The sequence below is a fragment of the Ascaphus truei genome, chromosome 11 (genome assembly GCF_040206685.1).
Source record: "Ascaphus truei isolate aAscTru1 chromosome 11, aAscTru1.hap1, whole genome shotgun sequence".
In the NCBI taxonomy this organism is placed as follows: Eukaryota; Metazoa; Chordata; class Amphibia; order Anura; family Ascaphidae; genus Ascaphus; species Ascaphus truei.
In genome coordinates, this window is record NC_134493.1 from 11,912,598 (window position 1) to 11,925,396 (window position 12,799).

Here is a 12,799-nt window from a genome sequence, read left to right on the forward strand (position 1 = left end):
TCCGAAATGCGTAGGAGGGTGGCACTACCCCTGTGGGTGATGTTTTTTTGATTAATACATTTATTTCTTTTTAATAACCTGGCTCCCTGGCAGTGTGCTGCTGTTTTTTCTTTTTCTTTTTCTCTACATATTCACAGAGAAATTAGATATTTGTTAAAAAAAAAGATATTCAGATGTTTATTTAGAAGAAAACTTTACAAAAAAGCTACATACACTAATTAAAAACTGTCGGGTACATATAATCAAGTTCTTTTTCTGTACATTATGCTCTAGATTGTACTGTACTTCATAGTTATAACTGTACAGAAGTTTGATTGACTAAAGTATTTCTGGACTATGCTTCTCTGGGTTAGGACATTGTACTTGCTTTAATGTCAGTGAGTAACTAGTGTTCACAGAGGCTCACAGAATCCATCGGGTAGGCTACAATCTTCTTACCAAAAACGGCAAAATTATATTTTTAGTTGCATTATTATTTTATTTTGTTGCTGTTTAATTAAGAATGTGTTTCAACTAATGATCTATAGGAATTAGACGTGTGAGGCTGTAACAGGGGACTTATCCCTGTTCAGTAATGTGCCTTTAATCTAGCAGTGTGATAGTTAATTACTAAACACCACCTGCCTGATTAGATTGTTTACAAAAAGCCTGCCTTTGAGACAGGAAGTGACTCCTCCTTAGCGCTGACTGAGAGCTGACCTTTGGAGAGACAGAGCAGAGGTTCTTGAGTCCCAGGAGAGACTGACCAAAAGAAACCCCGATCTCTGGAGCTGACCAGTCTTGAGCTCTGCACAGCAGAGCTGATTTCAAGACACAGGGAAAACTACTACACCTGAAGCTGAACCAGGAAGTGAGAAAATTTTCCCTCCAAACCACAAGGAACAGATAAGACTTTTATTTACAAGACTTTCTATATCTGCTTAATTCATGCTATGTGTTTGGGGACTTGGAGAAATGCTTGACTAAGGGAGATGTGAATTAATTGAATAGTGTTTTCACTAGAAATACTCCCAAGTGAATGGAAGCTTTGCCCCCCCCCCTTGTTTGGATGTTTTCCTGATAAAATAGGAAAAGGCACAATAAAGCCTTATTATAATTTCACCTTATAAACGTCTCCCAATTGTGTACCTCTGTGAACGTCCGTCTGCAGAGGCAAAACAAGAACATTGCTAAAGGGGAAGAAGGGAAAACAGAATGATTTCCAATACAAGCGTAATTACAGAATATATTACCTACCCATAATACAATAGAACAGGTGGCAAGATTGTACACAAAAGAGATATCCGCTATACAATACAAAATGGAAGTATATCCAAGTGAGAGGTATAGCCTTCATAAATTGAGCCCTGAGCTGCATTTTGGGGATCATTTGTTAGTCTGGAAAACCAGTGCAGAAACTCTACTCCAGATTCACCCGATAACAAATCCCATTGGTTTCATGTTTCTGGTGCAGTTTCTTTGCCTTAGGCCCGTTCTATAGTGCGGGCGCGCGCTACGCCGTGAGCACGCGCGGCATTTATAGTTGGCTGACATTAGTCAGCCTTTTTATAATGGTGCCGCGCGCGCACGGCAAGAAGAGTGGAACCGGCCGACGGGGGGAAAGAAGAAACAAAGAAAGAAATCGCGCCGCTACCGCCGCTGAAAATGTAATTATATGTGTTTATGTGTATGTGTGTGTATATGTGTGTATGTTTATGTATGTGTATATATGTGCATATGTGTTTATGTGTATGTGTGTGTATATGTGTGTATGTTTATGTATGTGTATATACTGTATGTGTATATGTGTATGTGTGTGTATGTGTGTATATGTGTGTATGTATAACATTATTAAAAAAAATTATTATAGGTTTTATTTATTTATTTGAAAACACACACATATACATAAACATACACACACATACAGTCGCGCACACAGTATACTCACCAAACGTGTGCGGTACGTGCACGCGCCTTTGCACAGGCACGGCCACATACACTATATAACCGCCCTTAGTTTTGCAGCCAGGAGGCTTTGATAATATACTATGCCTTTTAGATTTAAGATGACCCAGATTGGGGGTTATGTGTGAAAGTTACTTGGCTGCAAAACCAGACAAAACTGGAGGGAAGAAATAATTTAACAAAACTAAAAAAATCCCATTTTATCCTAAAGGGCCTTATTATTTGATAACTCTTGTGTCAGCAGAGAGACTTTGATACATCTCCTTCCTTGTTTGAAGTGTTGTTAACTTTTCTGGCTAACAATGTGCTTGCATTAGGGAAAATCTCGTACATTAGATGCAAAGACAAGCAGGAAGTGGAGCAATGCATTAAAACAACCTTCTCTTTACACTCTTTGTGTTGATCCATAACCGCCTAAATTTTTACCTTTTCATGCCAATCGCTGACACTTATTTACCTGGCTAAGCGGTTCCACTCTGGGGAATAAAATATATAGTAAAAGTATCAGTAAGAAATCAATAACACGTGAATAAATCTGGGGCAGTTTGTTATTCCTCAGAAATGCACCATTTTTACCTCGATAAATATGGGAATAGGTTTGCACATGGGAGACTTTCATGAATTGTTCATCCAGGGCTGTTTATAGGAAGAGTTGGTCAATCATTAACATGCACATTCTAATGGTAGGAAGTTGTAGGATAATATATTACTTTTTGATTTGTGCATTTAAAAAAAATACTGAGTCTGACATACACCTGTTTGCATTAAGATCTGCATCAAATTGATTCTAGATTAATACATTTCTTGTATTTGATTTCTGCAGTTCTGACTAATCACTAACAATTGTTTGTCACCTCAGATCTTGCAAAGTATACTGATGTCAAGGAAAGGGAAACATGTAGACAGAGACATACAAGTCTATTAATCTTATTGTACAGTAAGATGATCATCGTACTCTGACTTTTGACCCTTCCAAATAAAAAAATATAACTTGATATGCTGGTGCTAATTGATGCAGGATAAAAATGCCTCTCTTAGCATCAATTTAAGTTCAAAGTTCTCTACACACTCTACAGATTCATTGTATGATAACTAGACAAATGCCAGAAATGTCACTTAATTTGGCATTTGCAGAAACTTGTACTACATCTGTAATTGATTTCCATCATACATTAATGAGGTAATGTATTGAAATTATCTGGCACATAATGAAGAAAACAAAGGGACTTTTCCATCAACAAATCTGCTAAGGCCATTGGCTTAACTATTACAGCATTTTAATACCAGAAAAATATTATGCATCATTCATAATTTGTTGGGAGTACATTGGAAGTTTGGGAGTTACTTATCAAAATAAAAAAATGTGAAAGAGAAAAAAAGTTGCCATAACTTCCTATAGTTTTTCTTATGCTGTTTTTGCACCAGTTTTCCAATAGGGAGACTTTGATAAGTAGGCTAGCCATCTAATCCCTAAAGCAAAGAAAAAACATTGTTTGCGATAACTTAAATATTTTTTATTTATGATAACTAGTTAAAGTAATATCAAAACTGTACTGAACATTACACAAAGATTCAAATGTGATGAAAAATAATAATAATTTGACCTATTGTATGTGTGGGCCCCACTGGTGGGAAGGGAGTTATCATTAACAAAAAGTGATGTGCTTTGCAAAGCTTGCACCGTATGTATATCTATAGTGAGATAAGGTTTGTACCACTCAGCCCATATTGCACGCATTGTTGTGGAGTAGATAAGATAACTCCACAGGGTGGAACCCATAATAGCCAATAGGATTAGATGTCAACTGGTTTGCTCTGTACTTTTTCTCTTTAAAAGACTGGCAGAAACAAACATACAACATGGACTTGTGCTCATTTTCCACTTGAAGTCAAACTAAAGCCCATCATCTCCAAACCAGCAAGATGACTCTAACCGCCAGTGACAAAGCTGCCATTGTTGCCATGTGGAGCAAGGTGTCCTCCAGCGCTGAAGCGCTTGGAGCTGAGGCCTTGGAGAGGTACAGTACTGTAATATACTTTTACTGTTGCATATTATTAGACTCTAAGCTAATAATATACATAGTATTTAATAGTTTGTGCATTGCATATTTCTATGTTCTCGTCATTCTGAAATATTTGAAAATACTTAACTATCAAACTGTTCCGTAATTAAATCAATTACTTTTTGGTAAAGCAGCTTTGCACTTAAGTATTCTGCATCCACAGCTGGAAGGAAATTAATTAAGTCGGTTAGTTAAGCCATTAATTAGAAATGTATTCCTTATGTTACCATGAAATACAATTGATGCATTGTCTGTGATAGCGTACGATGTAAAAAAAAAATGATTCTAAAAATGTAAGATAATTTTGAAATAGCCGGATATATATATGATGCTAAGTACAGGTGTTGCCAAGGTTATTGCACTGCTCATAACGCAGACTATTGCACTGTAATGCAGAATATCACAGATTTGCTACAGATTCAATGGCAGTGATAACGCAGAATATCACCGAATATTCCCCATAACGCGTCAGCGGGAGCAATACCACTGGCTGCATCTGTATGGCAATTTCTGTGTGTGCTGCTTATAAGTTATATCACCTGTTTCTTTACATGGTATATATTTAGTATATATATATATATATCCTATCTCTTTACATGGTATATATTTAGTATATATATATATATATATATATATAGTACCTATCTCTTTAAATTGTATATATTTAGTATGTATATATATATATATATATATATATATATATATATATCCTATCTCTTTACATGATATATATATATATATATATATATATATATATATATACACTCACATTAGCAACACAAATTTATAGCTGTATTAGATATCTGTGATTTGTGTTATTTAAGTTAAACTCCTGCTCTTTAAACTTATAGTTGCAGTTTTGTCCACGTTTTGCCATTGGGAGGCTTTATTAAATACCCCCCCCCCTCCCTCTCCCCTCCCTCTCCCCTCCCCTCTCCCCTCCCCTCTCCCCTCCCCTCTCCTCTCCCCTCTCCTCTCCCCTCTCCTCTCCCCTCTCCTCTCCCCTCCCCTCTCCCCTCTCCTCTCCCCTCTCCCTCTCCCCCCACCCAAAGTATTGCTGTTAATGTGCTACTTTCCCATTAGTGATGTCTCAGTGTTGCAGCCAGGAGACCTTACTAATTAGAACCCCAGTCCTCTTACCTTAATATGTCTGGATCACAGAAACAGAAGGCAAACTTTAACATTCATAAGTCTAAACTAAATATGGATGTTAATATGATGTCATACATATAGTATTACATATATTATGATATTGAAAGTCAGACTACAACATAAGGTTTTCTGTACTAGATTATTCAGTTCAGATGCAAATTGCAGCATTAAAACATTATAATGCAAGATACACCATATTTACTAAGCACTGCTAAGCCATAGGACAATCAATGACCCATCCACATGAATGCGTCTTAAAGTGCCTTGTGGTTTAGCACTGCTTAGTACAGGTGTTGCCAACTCCAGTCCTCAAGAGCTACCAATAGGTCAGGTTTTCAGGATATCCCTGCTACAGCACAGGTGGCTCAGTCTTTGATTGAGCCACTGATTGAGCCATCTGAAAACCTGACCTGTTGGTAGCTCTTGATGATTGGAGTTAGCAACCCCTGGCTTAGTATAAATATATCAAATATATGAATGTATCAAAACCTTATTTTAGTCTTACTGTATATTGGAGTACATGCACACATTTCTGAAAATTATATTGAAAAAGGCTTATTTTGTTCAATTTGAGGTGCAAAAGTAAATTAAGATTAGCTAGACAAAATAAGAGCAAACTGTTAATATGTTTTCTAAACTAGACCTTTTTTATAAACATGAGCTTGTGTGACCAAACCAAATGCAGCCCCTAACTTCCATTTGTAAGTTTTAAAATATTATTGAGTCTTAGTGCTCAGGTTCTGATGTTGTAATGTTTTCTCGGTGTTTCAGAGTAAGTAAAACAATTAATTGTAAATGTGGATTAATGCTTGAACTTGTAACAAATCAGTAACTGTTGAAATATTTTCTGTTTATAAAATAGTAATATCTTACAATTCTACCTCAATATGAGTGTAAGAGTTAATATTGCTACGTTGTAGGGGGGAGGAGTTTATCGGAGTCCCCTAGCTGCAAAACTGGGGCAAAAATACTACTCCAATACTGCTACTAATTGCTACATCTGGTAGAGTGTTTCGCTCCAATTTTGCAACACGGAGGCTTTGATAAGTAACCCCAAAGTTTTGTGTTGTCTGGGAATTTTCCACACTTTCTCTGTTAATGAAAATATTTTCTCACATTCTTCTGCTTTTATCCCATGTTCTCTCTGCATCAGTTTCCAAAACCAATGAAGTATCTTCCCATTTTGAAAGTAAATGTTCTTTTTATCTCTCCTAGGCTTTTCTTAAGCTTCCCCCAGACCAAGACGTACTTCAGCCACATGGACCTGACTTCTGGATCTGCTGATCTCCGTACCCAGGGAGGAAAGATCCTTGGAGCTATTGGAGAAGCTAGCAAACAGATGGACAACCTCTCAGGATGCCTGTCTAACCTCAGTGACCTGCATGCATACAATCTGAGAGTGGACCCAGGAAACTTCCAGGTGAGTATACATAATACAATACAGTACAGCAGGCTATGAGATAACTGGATCTATGGGGGAGATGCACTAATCTCAAATACTGGTTCCATCGTTAACATGGAGTGATTACTACACATTATTCTTAGGCCGAGTCCATGGTGCAGGCGTGCGCACGACGACGTGCATGACCTCGCGCACGCCTGTCAGCCGAGCGTTCTGTGGACTACAGATCCTCGCGACGGGTAGGCGTGTCGGAGACGTGGGCGATGACATCACTGAGCTGGTTCACCCTCATTGGGCGAACTACTCACGGGACCCGGCCGTCACGAGACAAAGACAAAAATGTTGTCTTGCAAAAAACATCCGTGCCGTGTACGTGCGCACTCTATGGACGCTCTCATAGACTTTAATGTGTTTAGTCGCCCCGCGCATGTGGTTGCACGGGCGGTCGTGCTAAGCATGGACACGGCCATACGTGTCTTAAGCCCGCTGCTGACATTCTGATGCCTTTATCGCATCCTTTTATACTTTGTGGGCAAGGACGGTGATAGCTATATATATATTTATTTATATTTATGTTTGCGTGTGTGTAAATCGTATAGTTGGCTTCAATTTTTTTTAATTAGCAATCAATAAAGAAAGTGTAATTGGTCCTCATTCAGTACTTCACATGTAACGAAATATTTGTATATGTATCTTTACAGCTGCTGAGCCACTCCATCCAGGTGGTCATGGCTGTCCACTACCCCGCTGACTTCACCCCCGCAACGCAGGCTGCTTGGGACAAATTCCTTGCTGCAGTTTCCACTGTTCTGACCTCCAAGTACAGATAAATGCATTTGCATGTTAAAGAGAAGATGACATCAGTGAATGCAGCATATCAACCTGTAGGAAGCTTACTGGAAACCATGTGCACAAGTTTGTCAGCATAACGAGGGTCCTTTCAAAATCACTATGGCCTTGTAACATTAAGTAGCTTTTGGCTTTAAGATGGTGTTGGAATGTTTCAAAACAGGGCTGCCTAGTGTTGCACCACAGCCTTTAAGTGACCGTCCACTTGTGTAGACAAGTCCATCACAAGTCACAACTGGTGTTACCCTTTTCTTTAATAAAATGTATTGTTTTTCAGTACTGCCTCATACTGTTTTATTTATGGGTTCTCTTTCTGGCTGCATAATAGGTTTATTTAATTGATATTCAATTTCACCAAATTGACTCCATGTTGAGTTAAAAGAGAGAGCGATGCACAGCATACTATTTATACAGCATAACAAGCTCAGTGGGGACACTTACAGCACCGATTCAACATGTGTAAATAATCACACAATTTACATTTATTTCAACCATACCAGAAAAGGCTTTTAATATCCCAGATCTGGTATTTACCAGGCAACTAAAAATGTGTCATGTATAGCAAAGATAAATATTTTAGCCTGTGGTATCATCTTTACAATGGTTAACATACTGTAAAGTAGAGAGAATCTGTGAAGCCTTCATTCATCATATAAAATGGTTAAGTATTATTTTAGTGAGCTGAAAAGATTGTGTTTAAATGTACAGTAGGATATATACACTATAAGACACTCTGCTAAAGTCTCCTCCTTCAACCACTAGTGCAAACTCACAGCTCAGCCTGACCTACTGTTTAGTATATATTCTGCCAGATTGCAGCAGGCCCATTTGACTTTATCCAGTGGCGTAGCGAGGCATATGCGGGCCCCAGGGCAAAAACTTTTTCAGGGCCCCATTAAAAATTAATGTATTCTGTAGATTCAGGGGAAAAAATTGCCTTGATTTAAATTGGAGGATATCTCCCCTCATCATCTCTCATCATCATCATCATCTCTCCTCATCATCATCATCTCTCCTCATCATCATCATCTCTCCTCATCATCATCATCTCTCCTCATCATCATCATTTCTCCTCATCTCTCCTCATCATCTCTCCTCATCATCGCTCCTCATCATCGCTCCTCATCATCCCTCCTCATCTCTCCTCAGTTCTCTCCTCCTCCTCTCTCTCCCCCTCAGCTCTCTCCCCCTCAGCTCTCTCCCCCTCAGCTCTCTCCCCCTCAGCTTTTTCCTCCTCCTACAGCTCTCTCCCCCTCCTCCATGCCTACCTGTGGGACAGGGTGGTGATGGAGACAGGTAGGGAGAGATGATGGTATGCGGCGGTGGTGGAGGACCACCACAGTTAAGCAGAGGAGCAGGCAGCAGAGGATTTAAGAGTTGCATGGAGGCAGAGCAGGATGGCCAGGGAGGAAAGCGCTGTAGCAGCATAGACACCAGAAGTAAAAAAGACAACTGGGTCGGACCACTGGGCGCGCTCCTCCCCCCGGCCGTCCTGCTCTGCCTCCGTGCAACTCCTCTGCCGGCTGCACATATGCTTCACTCTGATGGCCCTGCTCCACAGCCGCATACCATCATAGAGAAGAGAGAGAGATGGTCGGCAGGGCTGTTGCCATGGGGGGGAGTGGGCCACAAGAGCATGGCCTCTGGGCTTTGCCCGGGCTACAGCTATTCCCCTGACTTTATCCCAATCTTCCCCTTCCTCAATTTACAGACACTCTCCTTTCACCTTACCCTAACATGCCCTTCCTGAGCGTCTTCTCCCTTTTTGTGCAATTCAATAGCAAGAAAGCACAAAATACTTACTCACTGGGGCCCTTTCCCTACCCTTATTCCCTTATTCCCCCTTCAGTACCTGTTCTCGCCAACTAGAGTTTCTCCTTCCCCTTCAGCACTCTCCTGATATGTTTACCAGCCTTGTAGGCGGCCCTTCCCAGCCACTGGCATCATACAGTACTTAATTCTGAATCCTCAGCCCCCTCAAGCCCATTGCCAGCTAAGTGTCTCTTACTTGCAACATTGAACTGCCTTTCTCTCATGTATTATCCCTTGTAGCCATTCATTACCTGTGTCAGTCTCAAATTCCTCATCCACCAAAGTACCCTTGCATTGCAGAGACATTATTCCCTTTCCAGTAAACGGAGTCTAACTTTTATATACTAACCTGGACCTATTAGCATTTTTTATGGTGCTGTAAGATTTGGATCTTTTAGGGTATCACCTAAATCCCTAGTCCGCCCCCACCGCCGGATACCATCATCTCTCCCTACCTGCCTCCATCACCACCCTGTCCCACAGGTAGGCATGGAGGAGGGGAGAGAGCTGTAAGAGGGGGAGGGGCAAGGAGATTTCACCAGCAACAAAGGAAAGGGTTCTTTACAGTAAGGGCAGTAAAATGTGGAATTCATTACCCATGGAGACTGTGATGGCAGATACAATAGATTTGTTCAAAAAAAATGTTGGACATGTTTTTAGATGGGAAAGGTATACAGGGATATACCAAATAAGTATACATGGGAAGGATGTTGATCCAGGGATTAATCCGATTGCCAATTCTTGGCGTCAGGAAGGAATTTATTGTCCCCTTATGAGATATCATTGGATGATATGACTCTGGGGTTTTTTATTTGCCTTCCTCTGGATCAATAAGTAAGTATAGAACTAGGATAAAATATCTGTTGTCTAAATTTAGCATAAGTTGAACTTTATGGAAGTACGTCTTTTTTCAACCTCATCTACTATGTAACTATGTAACTATGTAACTATGTAACTATGTATGTAACCATGGACAGGGCAGCTAGGTTTTCAGGATTGCAATTGGGAACCACCCACTGGCGCGCTCCCACCCCATTTTCATGAGCGGATGATTCCAGACAATGGCCACTGCTCCTGGTGGTGTTTTGACAATGTCCAGCAGCAATATTCCAGTGAGTGCAATAACGTCTGCTATATCTTAGGTGTCAAATGTTACTTTGTATTGAATCTAAGGCTGCGGCCATGCTACCGCTGAGCATTCGGCGCGCTTAGTTTAATTACATACAATCAATACAGCCACGCTTATGCGGGGCGCTCATGCACGAGCCCATGCGCTGTCCAAGGCTCGGCGCTTGGAGAGACTTGGAAATTTCATTTCCAAGTGAAGGGAATGTAACCATTCTATAACCAGTCAGCGTGGAGATTTGTCGGAGAGGGATGCAGGGGAGGGGGGATTGGAGGGAAAGACAGCCACACACACACACATCCAGCCAATTACACACCCCCACCCTTAATAGCCACGCCCCCTCTCCTGCTCTAAAATTATTGCAGGACAGCCGAGTGCTCATCCTTGGAGAGTTGGTGACTCTCAAGCATGAGCGCGCTCCGCGGCAGTGTGGCCGCAGCCTAATGGCACAGGCTGTCACTAGTACAATACAAATGGGGACAAGTTATAAGGGCACCTTTAATCAGTGGGGACATAAGAAGTCACTACATTATTAACAGGGGACTGATTGAATCTCTCTGGAAGGGGTCTGGGAGCTGTGACAGGTGTCTGTCTGTTCCTGTATGTAAGTGCCTAACTAAGCGTCTGGGTGTGTATGTAATTGTCTGGGATAACATAGGTGCACTGCAGATAAGGACCTGCTGTGTTTAAAACCTTATATAAAAAATCCCATATATAAACTCAACAGTGCTAAGGCATTTTTTCTATAAAAAGAATTCCGGATAATATCTGACGTTGTAAGACACCTTCAAATACCACGTACATTGGCTTATAAGTACTAAGCTCTGATGAAGTAAAAAAATATGCATTATTTTTAACGGGTAATACTTTAAAGTTTTAGCACATAAAGTAATACATCATTTACAGTGTGAGTTACATTTTACAGTAACAGATGTTACTCATTGAACTTCCATACCTGGAGATATCAGGCTACCACCAAAGATGAAATATATAAAGAAATAAAAAATACAAATAATGGTGTAGCAAGTAATAAAATGTAAAGCTATCTAAAAAATAAATGTGCTGGTCTCACTCACAGATTTCATCTATAGAAATATAGCGTATCAGAGATCCAGCTCTCTCTGATGGGAGCCCTTGAATAGACCCTCAGGTGGGAACCCTTGGAGAGACCCTCTGGAGTGTGTATCCGCAAACTCACTTCAATAAGTTTTTCACCCGAAAAAATGAAAGAGAGCTCGCAATAGTGCTATATAGTAAAAAATGGTGTATTGCACAATCACAGATAAGACTGTTTCACTCACATTTTGTATCAAATAAATCTCATGGGAGAGAACCGTAGACTGTGGATCACTGGAGTCTAGCGGGTCCGATTGCTGCTTCTTTCACATCTGCGTACTTCCTCTGACGTCTCAACTAGAGGCGGAAGCAGCTTCTTCGGTTATTCAGCTCTACTCGACTGCCAACACTTGCAGATACCACGATCGTGAGACCTCCCAGGAGCAGCTGATTCTACGCGTTTCACTAGGCGTTGTCAGGAATCGAGTATCATATCTCCACAGCTGACTATTTATAGCCATTTACTATGCCTATCAACCAATCTTCAAATACTTAAGTACTTATGTTTCAATTAACCACTAAACCGCTCAGCACAAAGCGGCTAGTGTGAAAAAATGAAGGAAGGGGGGCATAATAATTAATGACTGGGATAACTGATCCTCGTAAGTTAATGCAACACAAAATACACCCTACCTATACTACATTAATACATCATCTACATTAGTATATTAGAATAAAAAACGACGCATGATGAGATACTATAATAGAAAAATAGAAGGGAAATATATAACAAATACATTCTCCAAAAACAATATATAGATAACAAGCTAAAATAACATACAATTCAAAATAAAAAGGAAACCATCAAAGATGGTAAAACATGACATACTGCTGCGGCCGAGTTTATTCGAGCATTTGCCCGTTCTCGGCCGCAGCAGTAACCTGGCGCGCGCCGGAGGGTGCCGGGCGCGCGCCGAAGCAGCGGAAGAGCGCCCTCCGATCGGGGCGCTCTCCCTCCCGCTGCCGGATCCGCCGGGTCCCCCGGAACCCCCTGCCGCCGTCCCCCACATCGTGGGACACCAGGGCTCCCTCGGGGAGCCCTGAACGCGCGTGCAGGGGGCGCTGGCACCCGATGACGCGTGACCGCGCATCGGTGACGCGCGGCACGCCGAGGGAGTGGGGCTAGCAAGCCGGGGCATCCCCCGGCTTGCGGAACTAGCCCTGCTCGGATTAAGTGTGTCGGTAGTGTAAAGATTAAAATGCATTAAGTAAAGATAGTAAAAAAAAAACAAGAATAAACTGTGCGCTACTATCTAACTCCTACTTATAAATAAATAAAGTGCAGTGACTAAACCATAAATGTACTAAATAAACCACAATATCAAGTGAATAAGT

General features: G+C 40.9%; 1 protein-coding gene across 1 annotated transcript; it reads left to right on the forward strand.

Annotated features, from left to right (window-relative positions):
• The first annotated feature begins 3,790 nt into the window (after nucleotides 1–3,790).
• Nucleotides 3,791–7,686, forward strand: LOC142463048 (hemoglobin subunit alpha-3-like). Its single transcript, XM_075565270.1, has 3 exons — nucleotides 3,791–3,962; nucleotides 6,375–6,579; nucleotides 7,263–7,686. The coding sequence occupies exons 1-3, from the start codon at nucleotides 3,868–3,870 to the stop codon at nucleotides 7,389–7,391; spliced, it is 429 nt and encodes a 142-aa protein (XP_075421385.1). The 5' UTR covers nucleotides 3,791–3,867; the 3' UTR covers nucleotides 7,392–7,686.
• The last annotated feature ends 5,113 nt before the right edge of the window (nucleotides 7,687–12,799 follow it).